General features: G+C 38.6%; 1 protein-coding gene across 2 annotated transcripts in view; it reads left to right on the top strand.

The window, feature by feature from the left end:
• The window catches only part of CHCHD3 (coiled-coil-helix-coiled-coil-helix domain containing 3), a 287,919-nt gene that overhangs the window by 225,221 nt on the left and 48,092 nt on the right, over positions 1 to 14,606 (top strand). For both annotated transcript variants that reach the window (XM_060020914.1, XM_060020915.1), the window contains one exon: positions 2,775 to 2,845. In XM_060020914.1, coding sequence (XP_059876897.1) covers positions 2,775 to 2,845 — 71 coding nt within the window. The remainder of the gene's footprint in view (positions 1 to 2,774; positions 2,846 to 14,606) is intronic.

Raw genomic sequence — 14,606 nt, 5'->3', positions numbered from 1 at the left:
CTTTTAGCTTAATATTTGTGACCTTTTATTTATTTAACTTTTTTTTTTTTTAAACCCCACATTTGTTTATTTATTTATTCTTGGGCTGTGTTGGGTCTTCGTTTCTGTGCGAGGGCTTTCTCTAGTTGTGGCAAGCGGGGGCCACTCTTCATCACAGTGCGCAGGCCTCTTACTATCGTGGCCTCTCTTGTTGCGGAGCACAGGCTCCAGACGCGCAGGCTCAGTAGTCGTGGCTCACGGGCCTAGTTGCTCCGTGGCATGTGGGATCTTCCCAGACCAGGGCTCAAACCCGTGTCCCCTGCATTAGCAGGCAGATTCTCAACCACTGCGCCACCAGAGAAGCGCTGTGACCTTTTATTATAATTATTTTTCTTTTCTCCTGTAGCAGATGGAAAGCTTTTTGAGGATCTAGTTCTCCAAGATGGACTTATTGGGATAATAAGGATTTAATTTTGTTGAATGAATAAGTAAATACTTAATGAATTAAACACTGTCTACATATAGATGTTGGGCATATTTGTGTTTATTTTCTTAGTTATATGGTGTTGCCTCTTGGGGACTTTTCTTTGTTACATTTATGCAGTGTCAGAAAACTGGTCACTGAGCTAGAAATATGGAGCATAAATAAGCCTAAAACTTTAAGAAATTATATTCTAGGTTTGCAGGCATCACAGGTACAGGGTTTCCTTTTGGTGTGTTTAACATTGAAGGAGAAAGTTTGACAAAGTTAGCAATTTAATCTACATTTAGCATTACAGAGCAGAAGGGAGCTCTCTATATTATGGCAGAAGTCTTGCTTTTGTGTATCATTCTATATTGATAATTTTGAATTTGTACCCAGAATGGAATTGCCCAAATTAGTTCTTTTCTTCCAAAATTCTTTTATTTGGATGTTAATCTTACCCTGCAAAAACACTGAGCAGGTTTCTTAGCTCTCTTGCCTATCTTATTTGATTTCTACAACAGTTTTGGCAGAGATAAGCAGGGCTAGTATCACCCATATTTTACAGATTAGGAACACTGGAACTGAAGCTGGGGGAGGTTTGTTTGCTCAGGGTCACTGAACAGAACCAGAGACCAGATCTTTCAGTCTGGTCCCAGACGTTACAGTTTCAGTGTTTAAAATGAGCAAAAATATTTTGTTTTGCTGGCATTTTAATAGATGATTCAGTAACATAATGCCTGTTTGACAGTTCATCATAGTAATGTGTGGAGTTTCTCATCATTGTTAGTGGTCCATTATAACTGCCTTTTTGTTGCCCTCTTTGTTAGAAGCGTTCGAAGAAAAGCTGAAACCAAACATTGCAAAAGAGCGTGTCATGACTGGTGTGTATTTTAAAGGAAAGAAAAACCTCATAAGTGGAACTGATACGAAGGAGTGACACAACCTAAAGTTAAAATATCGGAGGAGACAAATGGCTTTTTGATAGCTCGAGACCTACCAATGAATTAAAACTTCTCGGCATATGGACTGGTGCAGTTCATCACTCACGTTGCAATCTAAAAAATGCAGAAGCAGTACACGTAAATATTGTCTTCATGTCAGAAATACACCTTTGTGTTTGAAAATGATAAAAAATTACAATCGATCCTTACAACTGTTCTGTTCATCTTTATTGATCAGGTGCAAGAAAGATAAATCGCAGCCCAAATAAGATTATAGTAAATGTTAGCATCGTAGGGGACTCTAGGTTGATAGAAAGCCATTCATCATCTCAAATGGTGACCTGTCCATTGCTCCAGCCATCCTGAGTCTGCTGTCTAATCACATACCTATTGATTTTATCTACATCCAACAAACCTGGATGTGACTGTCATTGGGCAACCCAGATTGTTAAATGCAAAGGGGTCACTGGTGTGAAGAGGATTTCATTTTCATTTTCTTACCAACCAACAATGATTTATTAAAAAATAAACTACCCTAAGTCATGCATGTGAAACCTGAGTGATTAGGGAATGAAGGGGCACAGTAGACTGCATTTTGGGGTCTACTGCATTTTGTTCCTTTGCACTGTGATGCATTTTGCAGGGTATTTCATGGAGTCTGAAGACTCATAGGGTCATTTAGGCCACCCTCTGCAGTAAGACAGGTTTCACAGTAGCTAGCCAGAATGGATCATTTTTAATTTTGCTGCCCGAGGAAAGGCATTACTTTGCTCTTACAACTTGATTTATGTTGCTTATGTGTTCATTCATGTAATATTGAAACATTTTTTAATAAAAATTACCTAAATCTGCACCCCTGTTCTTACTGATTAATTTGTTATAAATGTTGATGCTCTGTGGTCATATGGAGATGATAGAACAAACTCTGCTCCATAAAGAATCCATCTTGAGGATAAATGTACTGTGTAAAAAGAAATGATCCTTTCATATCCTAGGTGGAACACTGGAATAATAGGCAGGTATAGTGTGTGAATATCATATTCAATCAAAGTGTCTTTTGATCTTGCAGTGGTGGATTCCAAATAAGGGAGATCAAAATAATCTTTCAAAAATGTGTTAGGAATTTTCTCAGAAGGATCAAATAATGATGAATTACAAATGTGAACATTTACTCTTTAATTACAGCCTGTATACCGACAACTATACTGTTATTAAATGGGTAGCTTTACATGTATTTTTGTAAGTATTCATGCTACCATGCAAGAAATCTTTCTCCTACTGCTTGAGTGGCCGACACAAGATTTTATGTATTTTTTTGAAATCATAGGTCTTGCACACATTTTGTCCTCTTGGATACTGAAAACTCTGCTATCGATCTTTATCCGCAGAGCTCAGAGTTCTACAAAGTCACCACTGAGCAATACCAGAAAGCTGCTGAGGAGGTGGAAGCAAAGTTCAAGTAAGTTTTTAATAGTATTATCATTATTTACCCTCTTGACAAGATGAAAATACACCTTTATTGCTCTTTGATATGTTAGCCCTCTGGAATACTTGGAAATGTGTTTGGATCCATGTTGCTCTAGTGGAATTCAAATGCAAGGAATGGGCATTTGGTGACTGTGTTGCAACTCAATTTTATGAACTCAGGGGAAATTGAAAGCAATGGTGATAGAATTTTCATTTGGAATATTATATAAGATAGGATACCATTGATTATAAAGGTGATGTTAAATTTCTATCTCTATTAATAGAAACACAGAAATCATTCACTTGTGTATCATAAAATGGTGGGCATGTCCAACGGGTATCTGCCTTTCTCCCATTTAAGCTTTTTTCATTTCTTCACATGTACCTTGACAGCATTTAAATCACAGACTTTACCTTGCCCTTGATTATGAGGGTGATGTTAAATTGCTACCTGTGTTAATCCTTGGAATGTTTAAATGAATGTTCTGTAATTGATGGATCAAAGTGTCTGTGACCCATAGCCCTGTACTTTCCCTTTGCTTCCAGTGCTCACATTAGGTCAGAAAACATCATTCAGAATTTTCCTGAGTGTATAAATAGTTCTGTTGTGTAACCTCTGTTAGTCGCACTTGTGCAAATTAGTGAAGCACAGAAAGGTGCTGTGACAGGTTTAGTTGAAAGAGTGCATTGGGCTCTGACCTCCTTCCTTGGCATGTTTATAAACATTTGATAAAATGATTAAACCCTAAGGCAGAATGTTGTTACTTTCTGCTATAGTGCAGTTTGTGTGGTAATGGATATTGGTGTTATTTTAATGTTGATTTAAAAAAAGACTTTTTAAAAAGATGGTTTGAGGTATCTTTAAATAGACAAAAACCTTTAGTCTTCCTTAGTGAATTATGTCTTTAGGGGCAGTTGGGAAAGGCCTTCTAAAAATGAGCCATAAATCTCACTCTTAAAGGTTAATATGCTATCTTTAGAATTTAGATATGGTATTGGATAGACTTGATTTTAAAAGGCACTCTACATATGTATTCTCAAAGTTAGGTTTTTATCCTTCCCATTAATGTTAAAGCAATGTTTTTTAAACCTTTGGTCTCTGTACCTTGAGAACCTTTGACTTGGCACCCTGGGTCTTTCTTCCTTGTAAGATGATAACTATACAAATAACTAAAATTTAAGTTAAAGGAGATCAATTCTAACTAGAATGATCTATGAAGTCATTATAAAGAAGATGGTATTTTAGTTGAGGCTTGAAGAGGAGTATTGAATAATGAGGAAGGAAAGGTATTCAAAACGAAAACATCTTCAGTAGTTGGGTGACAAACTAGTTAAGAGCAGTGGTTTGATTCACAGAGACTGGTGCGAGATACAGCTGGAAAGGTTGGTAGGGTCATTCATTAGCTGCTGGGCTAAGAAGTTGGTCTTCATTTAGCCAGAAGGCATTGGAAGGTGTTTAACCAGGTGAGTACCCCAATTTCTGTTGCCCTTTAGGAATTAGTCTGATAGTTGATGTGAGGTTTGATTGGAGGTGTGCGGGGGGGAAAAAAAAGCCAGAGATACCAGATGAGATATCTCTATAAGTGAAAGAGAAAAGGAGGGGATGGATGCAAAAGTCACCGAGAGATTAGACATGAATTAGTGATGAATTGGTGTACTGGTTTGCTAGGGCTGCCACAGACTGACTGGCTTAAACAACAGAAGTTTGTTTTCTCACAATTCTGGAGGCTGGAAGTTCAGGATCAAGGTGGAAGCAGGGTTGGTTTCTCCGGGGGCCTTTCTCCTTTGCTTGCAGATGGCTGTCTTTACATGGCCTTCCTCTCTGCATCTGTGTCCTAATCTCCTTCTCATATAAATCACATTGGATTAGGTCCCATCCTGATGACTTCATTTTAACTTACTTACCTCTTTAAAAATCCTCTGTCCAAATTTGTTTTCTGAAGTACCAGGCATTAGGACTTCAACATAAGAATTTTGGGGGAGACACAGTTCAGCCCATAACACTTGGATAGAAGGGATAAAGGAGAAACAGAAATATAAGCTTAGTTTATTGGAAAATTGGTGGAAGCTGAATTTCATAGAGAGAGAAGTCTGATTTTAGATGAAAAGAATTGGTTTCTCTTCTGAAGCCATGCCCAGCTGCCAAATCATTCAGCCTGGGCTAGCCTACTGCAGAATGGGAGGCTGCATGTAGCACAAACGTAAAAGTCATCATGACTTACCTTCTGCAAGACAGCATGGACCTGTAGTTTGGACTTAGTTTTAAGCAGAGCCTCAGCAGCATCATTCTCTTTTATCTTTAGAAGGTATTATTCTTTATTAGGTCCTTCTCCAATCTGGTGTAGTAAACAGTTTGGCCTTTCCCCAAGTGAGCTCTGGCCCTTGTACCTAGCTCCTGGGACAAACCTCTAAACCCTTGGAATTTCCCAAGTGAAAGAAATGTCTTATTATTTATGATGGGCCCCTTATGACGTGTGGTATCAGCCCGGTGCCAAACACTGAATTCAGCCACGGGGCAGTCAGGCAGGCAAGAATGTGTGATGAGGCTCCAGTGAAGCTCAGGACACTAAAGTCTGGGTGAGCGTCTCTCGTTGATACTACTCTGCATTTGTTACACAGCGATACCAGGAGGGAAACGCATCCTGAGGACAGTGGGAACATTGCATCTGGAAACCCCTCAGACTTTGGTTTCTTTTCCTTTTGGCTGATTCTCTGTATCATTTCCCATAATAAGCCATCACTCTGAGTTTAATAGCTTTAGTGAGTTCCGTGAGTCCTTTTATTGAATTATCAAAGCTTAGGGTGGTTTGGGAACCCCTTGAACTTGCAGATGATACTAGAAGTGAGGACAGTCTTGGGGACTCTGCCCTCAGACTTTGCAGTTTGGCTAACTCCAGTGCAAACAAAAACCCAGGAATTTCAAAGCTAGGTTTTTCAGAAAGTGACTTTCATTATATCAATTTTTTCAGCTACTACCTGCTAGCCTGAGCTTCCTAGAATATCGTATTTTGATTTGCATTGAGTTCATTAGTGTCACACCAAGGAAGTGATAGTGCTTTGGATGTAAGAGATGTTTACCATCTTTGAAGACACAGAGATTCCTCAACGGAATTTTGTTTCTCCTTAGAAACTTGAGCACCTCATATAATCATGACATCTTCAGTCTTTTGCAAGGCAGAGTACTGTATTCTTTCCATTGCCTGGCAGAGCTGAACTCAGCAGTTCCTCTTGGACAGCAAACTCTGAAGGACTTTGAGGAGGATTTAGTTAATTTTATGTGATGGAAGGATTCATTTGGATACATCTTGGTTACAGGAGATGGAAGCTTTTTAAATTGCAATTTCAAGGGCACTATTATGCACCTGATAGGGTGGTCACATAAAATCACTGTAAAGAGAAAGAATAAAGAATGCTCCGAGCATTTGAGGCCACATGTGATGAACAACAGTTACATTGGGGCATCCTGCAGGATAGCTAATGGAATTATTTTAGGGAGGCTTAAATATTAACTCACACTTCAGTCCCTCACTTTATAGTTTGGTGGTAAACCAGTAAAACACTTTAGATTTATTGGAATTTTCCCCCCTATTTTATCAACATATCATTCATTCATAGTGCTTCTATGCAACATGCCCTCCCCTGCATTCTGAATATACAGCCATGAAGGAGATAGGTGGGGTCTTATCAGCGTGGAGCTTAGAGCTCGTCAGAGGAGGGCAAGAATAAGACAGATTTAATAAACCAAAGCTTTTTAAAAATCCACAGTTGGTTCCACTGTGATGAGATAATTGTATCCCTAATAAATATCAAATTATTAAAACTTACTATTTCTTTTTTCAATGGAAATTAAGTAATTTGGGATCAAGAATGTGTGCTGTTTATTTTCCTGCAATAACTTTTTCCCCAAAATAGCTTTAAAATTTTGGCTATAAAACCCAAATCACTGGGTAAACCCAGTGATACATGTATTTTTTACATCTAGCTTTTATTCAAGAGATATACCTTTTCTTTTCCCAGCTCAACTGTAACAGTCATTATAAGCACTTCATATCACCTTTATCACCCTTTGTTATTAGCTGTTAAATAGAGCAAGTTATGGTGTTAGTTCTGAGTTAGTTACATGGCGGTAGTACCATGTTATAACTAAGCTACTGAAAATTATGTTCAGTATTAATCCTTATATTCTAACTTGTAGGTAATTAAGCGAAATGTTATATTAAATGTTACATTGATAGCGCTTAGCACAGGTCTAGCACAAAGTAAATGCTCAATAAATATTAGACTTTTTTTATTATGTATTATTATTATGATATTACTATTTTATTATCATGTCCAACTCATGTTATGAAACTATGCACCATAGGGGAGATTTCTGTATCTGGTTCCAAACGAAATCTAGATGATGTTAAAACTTCCCCAAAGAACATTAGGGAGAGTTCTTACCCTTGGGGAGCTCACAGTCCAGCCAGGAGACAGCATATAAAGCTCTCATGACAGGACGGCCCCAAAAGGGATGTGTGTCAGAGCTGTCAGGATGTATAGACAGAATAAGGGGTGTATGGACAGAGTGCCACAGGGGCTCTGTTTGTTAGTCAGCATCAGAATCCAATTGCCTCAGTGGATTGGGGTCAATATACCACACCCACATAAAGGAAATGTTACCATAGTGTTATGTACACACAAATTGTTTTCAAAATATAAAAACAAACATCAAGCAAATGTAAAGCAAAAGGCAGTGTAAACCTTGTGAAGACAATGTAATATCAAACAAAAGCATTTCAAAGACGATTGATCTTTCACTCCCATGTTTTCCTTTAGATAATTCAGTGGGCAGTTCTACCTTCCCTAAAAATATATATGGGAAGTGACATAGATCTCTCAAAAATATTTTGGACTGATTTTATTAGAGGTATAACTTTTCAACTTGGCTTCAGTATCTTTGAAAGATGAAGCACTCGTAAAGGAGTATGGTTCTGTGCAATTGGATGTGAATACTGGTAATGCTCCTTTGTGTGCCAGATGTTAGGAGGGGTTTTCACTTTTTTTTTTTTTTTTTTTTTTTGCGGTACGTGGGCCTCTCACTGTTGTGGCCTCTCCCTCTGCGGAGCACAGGCTCTGGACGCGCAGGCTCAGTGGCCATGGCTCACGGGCCCAGCCGCTCCGCGGCATGTGGGGTCTTCCCGGACTGGGGCACGAACCCGTGTCTCCTGCGTCAGCAGACAGACTCTCAACCACTGCGCCACCAGGGAAGCCCCTCACTTTTATCCTTGAACGAAGTTGTTGAAACCTGACTTACAAATTTAGGCTCATGGAAGAAGCCTGGGTTATCCTTGCAATGTATTAAAAGATTAGTTACCCTGTGGAAGGAGTTTAGGTGATTGTAGAGCATCTGTGGAATGCTATGCAAAACTCTTACAGATAAAATGGCTTTTTTAAATATCACTATATAGTCAAAGGTTTGCTTCAGTATAAAATTCTTTGTCTTTAAAATGTTCTTGGTTTTATTAGGGTTTCACTTTGACTGGCAGTGCTGTTTAGTTTCTCTTTAGGGTGTGTGATTTTAATAGCTACACTACGAATGAGTTAGTGAAGCTCAGGATAACACGCCAGTGGTATCAGCAGGTGTTTCTCATGTTCTCTGTAATTACACATGTGGATTATGGACAGTTTTAAGCAACAGTGTTTAAAGATCCTGCTTAATTGGCTGTAAAATAATTAAATAAGGTTTTGACTGGCAAATTTATAATTCTGTTAGATGCATAAGCCAGTGCGCTTGAATGTCAATGTGACTTCAATTTGGAAATATTAGATTAATAGAACTAATTGTCCTGCAGGTACAAAGTTTACTCTGATTAATAGTCTTAAAACTCTTATAGAAGTTTAGCCAAGTAAATTTATGTTACTTACCATTCTGCTTAAACTTTTAATTAAAACTTATTTCCAAAGTTTGCAGTGTTTCAGCATTGCTGTGCTTCTTTCCAGGTTTTCCAAAGCTGAGCTCCTATAATTTTTCAGTGACTCCAGCTGCCTCATTGAGTAACTTGCCCTATCAAAAGGATTAAAATTATATACTTTCAGATATTTACTTGTATCTGCAGCTGACAGTTTCCCTGCACATTGTCTCTAACACTTATCGATGTCTGCTTATAACCTACTTTAGTGCTGCGTGAATGGCTCTGATATACCAAATGTACATGATAAATGTTTTATCTCTGATTCTCGTTGATCAGTTTCTAAATGATCAAATGGTTTATCTCAGTAAGACACTAATTCACATTGATCAAATTCTCAGTGACCAAGTTGACTTGGTTTCTGCTGAACACAAATTGTATTAAAACAACATTACTTGAACATGCTGGCTTTTCTAATGCAGGAGTTATGTTACCAGCAGTTGCAGTATAACTCGAGTTATTGTATTATAAAGATGTCTTCTCCCTAATGAAAAGTTTACATAAGAAGAAAAGAATGCGATATTACAGGAAGAACAGGGCTTCGAGCAAGGATTGGGGCTTTTACTAACTAATTAAATTCTGCATTTGTATTGGGCCTTTTTCCCCCTTTTTTTAATTTGAAGGGCTGTGAGCAGGAAATATAGCAGCTGCAGTGGTGACATTTTATTCCCTACGGTCCTTAGAGCCAAGCAACATCTTGATTATTCAGTAAGAGGCTTAGCAATTGAAGAGGCTAAATTCTAGAAAAAGTAAATATACCTGTGCTCCTTCTGCATACACTTGGTTATAATTGCCTAGTTAGCAGTATAGGGTTGTTTGTTGTTTCTTTTTTTAAACATCAACTCACCTATGTCAACTTCCACAGTATTTCATGTACCCACTAGAGTTTGTCCAATAGCAAATACCCATTTGGCTGAAACAAAGGCTCAGTTATTTAGAACACCCAGTTCCTCAGGCAGGTTATTTATTCCACCTTTGACTTGTCTCTTCCATCTGTAAAATGTAAATTTTAACTGCCATTCTCTTTAGGGCATTCAAGCTCAGAAGGTTTAAAAGTTGAAGAAAAAAAAAAAAAAGTTGTCATTGATCTTCATCTAAAAAATGGACCTAAGTAGTTTTATTTAGTTGTAAGACACCAGCTGACCTTTTAGTTATGTTATGTGTGGTATGGCAGCCCCTTTTGTACTTCATCAGGGGATATGTGGAGAGCAGCCTGCCGCCTCTCAAACTAGGAAGCTGTGTGTGTCATTCTCTTCCCCCACACCCCCCAAAGCAACAAATTAGTTCCGAGGCAAGTGAGACCTGCTTTGGAACACACCACTGTTTGACAGTATTTCTTACCATGGGCGTGTAGAATTGGTTAGATTTGTAAGGAAACCTTAGGCGATCAGTGCCTTTCCCCCCTTAAAATTAGAGCCCTCCTAATCAGATCTGTCTAGTTAGTTAGTTTCTTCTTATTTCTTTAAGTTGGAGCTCTAGCCTTAGTCTACATACTTATTCTCTAAGGTAACAGAAGTAAATGCCAAGAAACATTAACACCACTTGCGAGTTAGGTTTCCACCTGTATCATTTCTGCATATACTTGGTTATAATTACCTATTTAGAAGTGTAGGGTTGTTTGTTGTTTATATTAAGACATGACACCATAACACTCCTAGAAGAGAACACAGGCAGAACAGCCTACGACATAAATCGTAGCAACACTTTCCTAGGTCAGTCTCCCAAAGCAATAGAAACAAAAGCAAAAACAAACAAATGGAACCCAGTCAAACTCACAAGCCCCTGTACAGCCAAGGAAACCACAAACAAAATGAAAAGACAACCCTCGGACTGGGAGAAAACACTCAAAAATGATGCGACCAACAAGGGCTCCATCTCTAAAACACACAAACAGCTCATACAGCCCAACAACAAGAAAACAACCCAATCAAAAAATGGGCAGAAGACCCAAACAGACCCCTCTCCGAAGAAGACAGCCAACAGGCACGTGAAAAGATGCTCAGCATTGCCAACCATCAAGAGAAATGCAGATCAAAGCCGCCCAAGCCGGCCAGAATGGACATCATCAAAAAGTCCACAAGTAACAAATTCTGGAGAGTACGGAGGAGAAAGGGACACTCCCCCCCCCCCCCCCACCACCACTCACACACACTCTCTCTCTCTGCTGGTGGGAATGCAGACTGGTGCAGCCACCTTGTAAAACAGCATGGACTGTTGACTGTTGACTGTCGACTGTTGCTCGCAGGATTCCACTCAGTCCAGAGGTGTCTGTAGAAGGGGGCAGGGCAGGATGGCAAAGTTGATTGGAATATAGGACTAAGAGGGCAGGACAGGGATGTAAGCCATACGACAGTATTATCTGTTCCGCAAAATAGAACACAAACTGCTGCTGTTGCATGAACATGTGCAGTTGGTCTCAAGGTCAAGAGGGTCACAGTGGAAACTTCCTTATCACTTCAACACAGTATGTGAAGGAACCTAGCCACTGAGGCCAGATTGGCCACATCCTACCTTAAATCCATGACCTGGAATTCTCTTCCCTGTCTCAGCGGTGGCAGCTGGCGTTTGTTTGGGTTGCTCTGGGCATATTCTTTCCTTTAATATAATCTATTTATGTGTTTCATGTAAATTATCAAAATCAGTCTTGTTGCAGCCCTTAGGTTAGTGGCCATAAACTCCTGAATTCATGATTTGTTCTGCGTGGGATAACAAATCGTTCTGTTTTCCCCTACAGGAACATTAGCATTGAACTTTCTTCCTTAATCAATACGATCCATTAAGAATCCAGCATTACCCTACATGGTTATATGAAATATTAATTGCACACTATTAGTTAGATAAATGAAGTTTCTGCCAAAATGATAGCTTGTTTCTTTCTTTGTATCATAATATTTAAAACAAGAACATTTTGAGTTCTAGGGTGCATGGTATTTTAGAATTTATTGATCCTTGCTTATTTGAGTAATTATCTACACAGCTCATAGTTCCCCAAAGATACTTCTAACTGGGATTACTAAGTTTTTTCCTCTTGCTGATTCCAGCAAGAGCTCATTTACTTTTTAAAGGATCCAGTTGGAAATAATTTTTAAAAATTTTCCTTTGATGTTTTCATAGATGAGAAAAAGTTATTTTGCTTTTTGAGTGCCACTCAGCTACAGATAGAAAGCATCGAAGCTTGTAGGGGGGCCAATTAGAGTTAATTACCATCTGACTGACCTGCCACTTCTTAAAATGTCCAGGAAGACTTGTAGGATGTAGATTTTTAATTCTTTCCTTCTGTCAGATTTGCAGAGTTTAACCATCTAGAGCCTTAAGTATGGTAAAAATTATATCAAAGAAGTTATCTATGCATAAAAGTGATAGCTCTCAGGATAGTCTCTGGGAAGTTGTATAGGCTCCGCCATATGGTGATACCTACTTGTTTCATCACTCGGTGGTTTGGGAAGCCTATTCCAAATGTTATCAACCCTCCCTGCTCTCAACCAGATAATTAACTTAGGGTTGCCACTATTTCTGGGGTAAAACCATGGTACTAAAATTGAAACCAAAACTTTCAGGATAATCGTACTTGAATGTGTCTTCTCATTGCTCATTTGAATGTATAATTTCCACATCATCTCTCATGGTGTCAGTCTATCAAGGATTCCTATTTCTGGCTCTTTTTATTTTTCTTAAGATGTAAGCAAACAAAATACAAAAATTGATAAATTTGGACCTTATCATGATTAAAAGGTTCTCTCATCTTAAGACACCATTTAGAAAATTTAAAAAATGGGCAGCTAGTGGGAAGCAGCTGCATGGCACAGGGAGATCAGCTTGAGGCTGCCTAGAGGGGTGGGATAGGGTGGGTGGGAGGGAGATGCAAGAGGGAGGGGATATGGGGATATACATATGCATATAGCTGATTCACTTTGTTATACAGCAGAAACTAACACAACACTGTAAAGCAATTATACTCCAATAAAGATGTTTAAAAAAAATGGGCAAAAGACTTGAACAGACACTTCAAAGGAAGATATAAGAATGGCCACTTAGCACATGAAAAGTGCTAATAACATCATTAGCTATCAGGGAATTGCAAATTAAAACCACTGGAATGATGAAAATCAAAAAGACTGACAATACTAATTGTTTGCAAGGATGTGAAGAAACCAGAATTCTCCTGCTTTGCTGTTGGGGGGTATAAAAGAGCAAAGTCACTTTGGAAGAAGTTTGGTGGTGTCTTATAAATTTAAGCATACATTTATTCTATGACCCAGGAATTCCAGATCTGGGTATTTACCCAAGAGCAAAGAAAATATACATCCACAGAAAGATTTGTACTCATGTTCATATCAGGTTTATTAATAGTAGTCAAAAAGAAACTACCCATATGGTCATCGATGAGTTTAGCAGTTTTAAAAAAATAAACTATTCATGCAACAACATGGCTGAATCTCAGAAACATTATGTTAAGCAAAAAGAAGCCAGACACAAAACAGTACCCATTGTGTGATTCCATTTCTGTGGAGTTCAAAAACAGGAAAAATTAGTCTATATTGATAGAAATCAGAAAGTAGTTGATGGGGATAGAGGGGGACTTAATTGAAAATGGACACATGTGAACTTTCTGAGGTATTGAGAATATTTGTTTTTCTGGGTAATAGTTAGCCAGGTATATATACAATTTTACTACAGTGTGAACACCTAAGATCAGTACATTTTTAAAATGTTAATCTTAAAATACCCTAATTTCCTAATTTTAATTAGGAAAAAAAATGTCCGAAATATTGGGAATACCCAACTTTTAACTGTAATTTGTCCCAGGTAAAATAAGTTTCTTCAATTTAATCATAGTCTTAAGAAACCTGTGATTTCTAATCCTATCCATAATCATATTTTCTTACTAGAATTTGAAAACTTCATCTCTGAGTCAGGGCTGTTCATTCAGTATGCTTGATCTCTACAGATACAGGAGTAAACCTCGCTTTATTTTATTTATTTTCTTAAGAATAAGTCTCCCCCGCTCCCCATTAAATTATGTTTGCCTATTATACTCGTCTCCTTGTTGGCCTAGAGTCTTGTAGATAGGCCTGGTTAAGTTCTTTTTTATAATTGTTTTTTATAGATTTATTTTTATTTATTTATCTTTGGCTGCGTTGGGTCTTTGTCGCTGCTCACGGGCTCCCTCTAGTTGCGGCAAGCGGGGGCAACTGTTTGATGTGGTGCAGGGGCTCGCGGGCTCTAGAGAGCAGGTTCAGTAGTTGTGGCGCACAGGCTTTGTTGCTCCGCGGTATGTGGGATCTTCCCAGACCAGAGATCGAACCCGTGTCCCCTGCATTGGCAGGCGCATTCTTAACCACTTCGCCCAGGGAAGTCCCAGGCCTGGTTAAGTTTTGAAAGTAAATTTTGATAAAGGGGTTTTATAGGCAGTATCTGTACGTGAAACATTTATAGAGTAACACTGGTACTTTTTAATATTATAATCTTAGGCAGCAATTTGTTCATACTATGTACCGAGTCCTGGCAAAATGCTTGAAAACTTGTGAAAGCTTGCATCTTGGCCCTTCCCTACATGTTGAAATGAAAGCACACATGTTCCCATGTAAAAGTGTCGCCAAGCATCCCCAACTTGCTCACATGGCTGCCTTCAGCTGTCTTACGTGCTTTCTCATGCACCAGCCAGCAGTTAAATTGCCATGTTCCTTTTGTGAGTGTGTATGTCTAAATGCTGGTAATCATCTGCGTCCCTTGAAAACTGATAGATGTGCTCATTAAAGGGAGTTCTCACTCTTGGCTCCCTTCACACAAGACACTTCAGCT

The sequence above is a fragment of the Delphinus delphis genome, chromosome 9 (assembly GCF_949987515.2).
Source record: "Delphinus delphis chromosome 9, mDelDel1.2, whole genome shotgun sequence".
In the NCBI taxonomy this organism is placed as follows: domain Eukaryota; kingdom Metazoa; phylum Chordata; class Mammalia; order Artiodactyla; family Delphinidae; genus Delphinus; species Delphinus delphis.
Note: the sequence above shows the minus strand (reverse complement) of the source record. Positions and strands in the feature narration are given on the sequence as shown.